This window comes from Sander vitreus, chromosome 13 (genome assembly GCF_031162955.1).
Source record: "Sander vitreus isolate 19-12246 chromosome 13, sanVit1, whole genome shotgun sequence".
Classification (NCBI taxonomy): domain Eukaryota; kingdom Metazoa; phylum Chordata; class Actinopteri; order Perciformes; family Percidae; genus Sander; species Sander vitreus.
This window is the reverse complement of record NC_135867.1, coordinates 6185192-6187691: the sequence shown is the minus strand read 5'-3', so window position 1 is coordinate 6187691 and position 2500 is coordinate 6185192. Positions and strand designations below refer to the sequence as shown.

Sequence of the window (2500 nt, the reverse complement as noted above, 5' to 3'; positions counted from 1 at the left end):
CATTTACCCTGTTGTATTGAGAGAGAAAAAAAGTATAGTCGTCAGACTGAAGTCTCTTTTCCCAATAGAGAAGTTGTTAACTTGCTACTGGTCGTGACTCCATGTTAACTCTGAATCTGAAATTCAGTGACACACTGCCCACATTTTACAATGGAAGCTCTGCAGAGGCTGCTGAGCGTCATATTTACACACCAGTGGATGTTTAACTGTATTTATTGTGTACAAATAAATGTGAAATAAAGATGGCTTAAATGAAACAAACAAGACTCCAGTTATTGTGTGTGTGTGTGTGTGTGTGTGTGTGTGTGTGTGTGTGTGTGTGTGTGTGTGTGTGTCAAAACATAGAACAGGTATGTCAAAATTGGTCCAGCATTAAGCGATTTCAGAGCTGTTTCTGGTTAAACGAAAAGGATTTTACTCTAACAAAAAGGTCTATCTCTGTACGGATCCTTTCCATAATGTCAGACACTATATAACTATATAATAACAATCTGAGCCTGTCTGTGACAAAAACAGCACTTAAAGTGGACGAAATTGACGATGCACATTTGCCTCATATGATTACATTGCAGTCACAGCGTTCTTGCTCAATATTGGACCAGTTTCAAAGATTTTTGTCCACATTAGTCACGTGGACACTAATGCATGGAAAAATAGGGTCCAAGTTGAAAAAAAAAAGTAAATTACCCTTTAATATTGCATGCAAATGCCCATCCCACAACTGTCCCCTGTGACAAATGTGGAGTATTTGTCTTAAAGCTGTTTGCAGCAGGTCGTCCACGCATTCTTTGGCCTTATCTCACAACAAACATAATACAGACGCTTTGAGCAGTGGTGGAATATAAGTACATTTACTCATGTACTGTACAATACATAGAGATAGTTTGCTGATTTAAACCCAGCCCTGTGTCATCTTTGTGTCGGCAGTGTGTTTAGATGACCGATGTTTGGCTTCCCTCCGTGGTGCCAGTGCACTGAGCTTCCCCGCAGAGAGTGGAGCAGCAGAGGTTTGTCGAGATGGTTGAAATCCGCCGGATGACGTCAAAACGCGTTATTTCGCGCCATCCGGCAGATCTCCGCTCCTCCGTGCACTGGCGCCATGGAGGGAAGCTAACACAGCTGCTAGACATATACAAGGTTGTTTTTGTTTTGTTTTTTACTTTGGCAACATACTTTGTATAATAGTGCACTGATAAACAATTGATAGTAATATACCTCTACTTACCCTACTCTACATATTGCAGCGTGAAAAATATTCCTTCATAATTAAGTCTTATTAAACATTTAAAGTGTTACATAAGTAGAGAGCTACATTTACTCAATTACTCAAAATTCAGAAAACTGTCCCAATGAGTGTTATCAAATTATCGGATTATTATTACTGATGCATAAACTAGTACACATCATTTTAATCCTAAAGTTGGTCAAAGTGGAGTTAATTTTACTTGATATGTTTTTGGATAGTTTTATCTATATAAATGTATGTTTATATGTTGAGCATATGTTTTTATTTTTATTTTTTATTCATCTGTGTACTAAAGTATAAGTGTCAAATAAATGTAGTGGTCTTAAAAGTACTAATATTAGTAATATTTCTCACTGGAATGTAGTAGAGTAGAAGTACCTTTTGTATTTGTACCACCATAGAATGGCCTACTGATATAGCCTACGGTATAATATAAGAAATATAATTGCTATATATTGATATTATAGTATGCAATATACAAACGACATATTGTCTTAAAAAATATGCACAATATAAATATATATGTAACTATAATTGTCAAATATAAATCTAAGAATGCGTACTGTCATATCCACCTATCTCATCTATATAAAGGAATATGTGACATTAATCATCCAATGTTTCTTTTAGCACCCTTTGCACTATTGTCTTACTGTCCACAAACGTTATTGTTTTTTTTTAAATATCTATTCATTTGTATATACAGTATGTTTATATCTGTACATAGTAGTCACATGTTTATGTTTACCTTATTCAGCTTCCTTGTTTTTAGCTGCATGGTTTTTTTATGTGTATGTACATTAAGAGCAGAGTCAAATTGCGTTTATGCATTCACATAGTCTAGGTACTTGGCCCATATTTACAATGTATAGAATATATCTCAGTAACATGCATCTTTATAATCATTTTTTTTTCTTGTAAATTGTACAAGAAAAAAAAAATGATTATATTTCATGTGACAAAAAAAAATAAAACTGATAGAGCTTACTTATTGAGATAAAGTTTTTTCTGTCTGACACAAACGGCCCACAAATGTACAGTAGATTTGAAACATGATTTGAAGTCCTACGACGCTTTATTTTGTTAACACCGGAAGTACTACATTTTATTCCGGCTGGCTTGACACTGGTGTGGAAAAGATGGCTGCTTCGGCGGCAACGGCGAGTTCTTCCCCCGGTTTGTGTCCAAATTACGCCGTGATTTGCTCCTTCCTGGAGCGGTACGGAGCGTTGTTGGACTTACCGGAGCTCACCT

General features: G+C 35.9%; 1 protein-coding gene across 1 annotated transcript in view; it reads left to right on the top strand.

The window, feature by feature from the left end:
• The first annotated feature begins 2369 nt into the window (after nt 1-2369).
• rsf1b.1 (remodeling and spacing factor 1b, tandem duplicate 1) overlaps nt 2370-2500 on the top strand; it is a 22673-nt gene continuing 22542 nt past the window's right edge. Inside the window, exon 1 of the mRNA XM_078265217.1 lies at nt 2370-2500. This exon is cut by the window's right edge and continues 39 nt beyond it. Coding sequence (XP_078121343.1) covers nt 2386-2500 — 115 coding nt within the window. The 5' untranslated portion in view covers nt 2370-2385.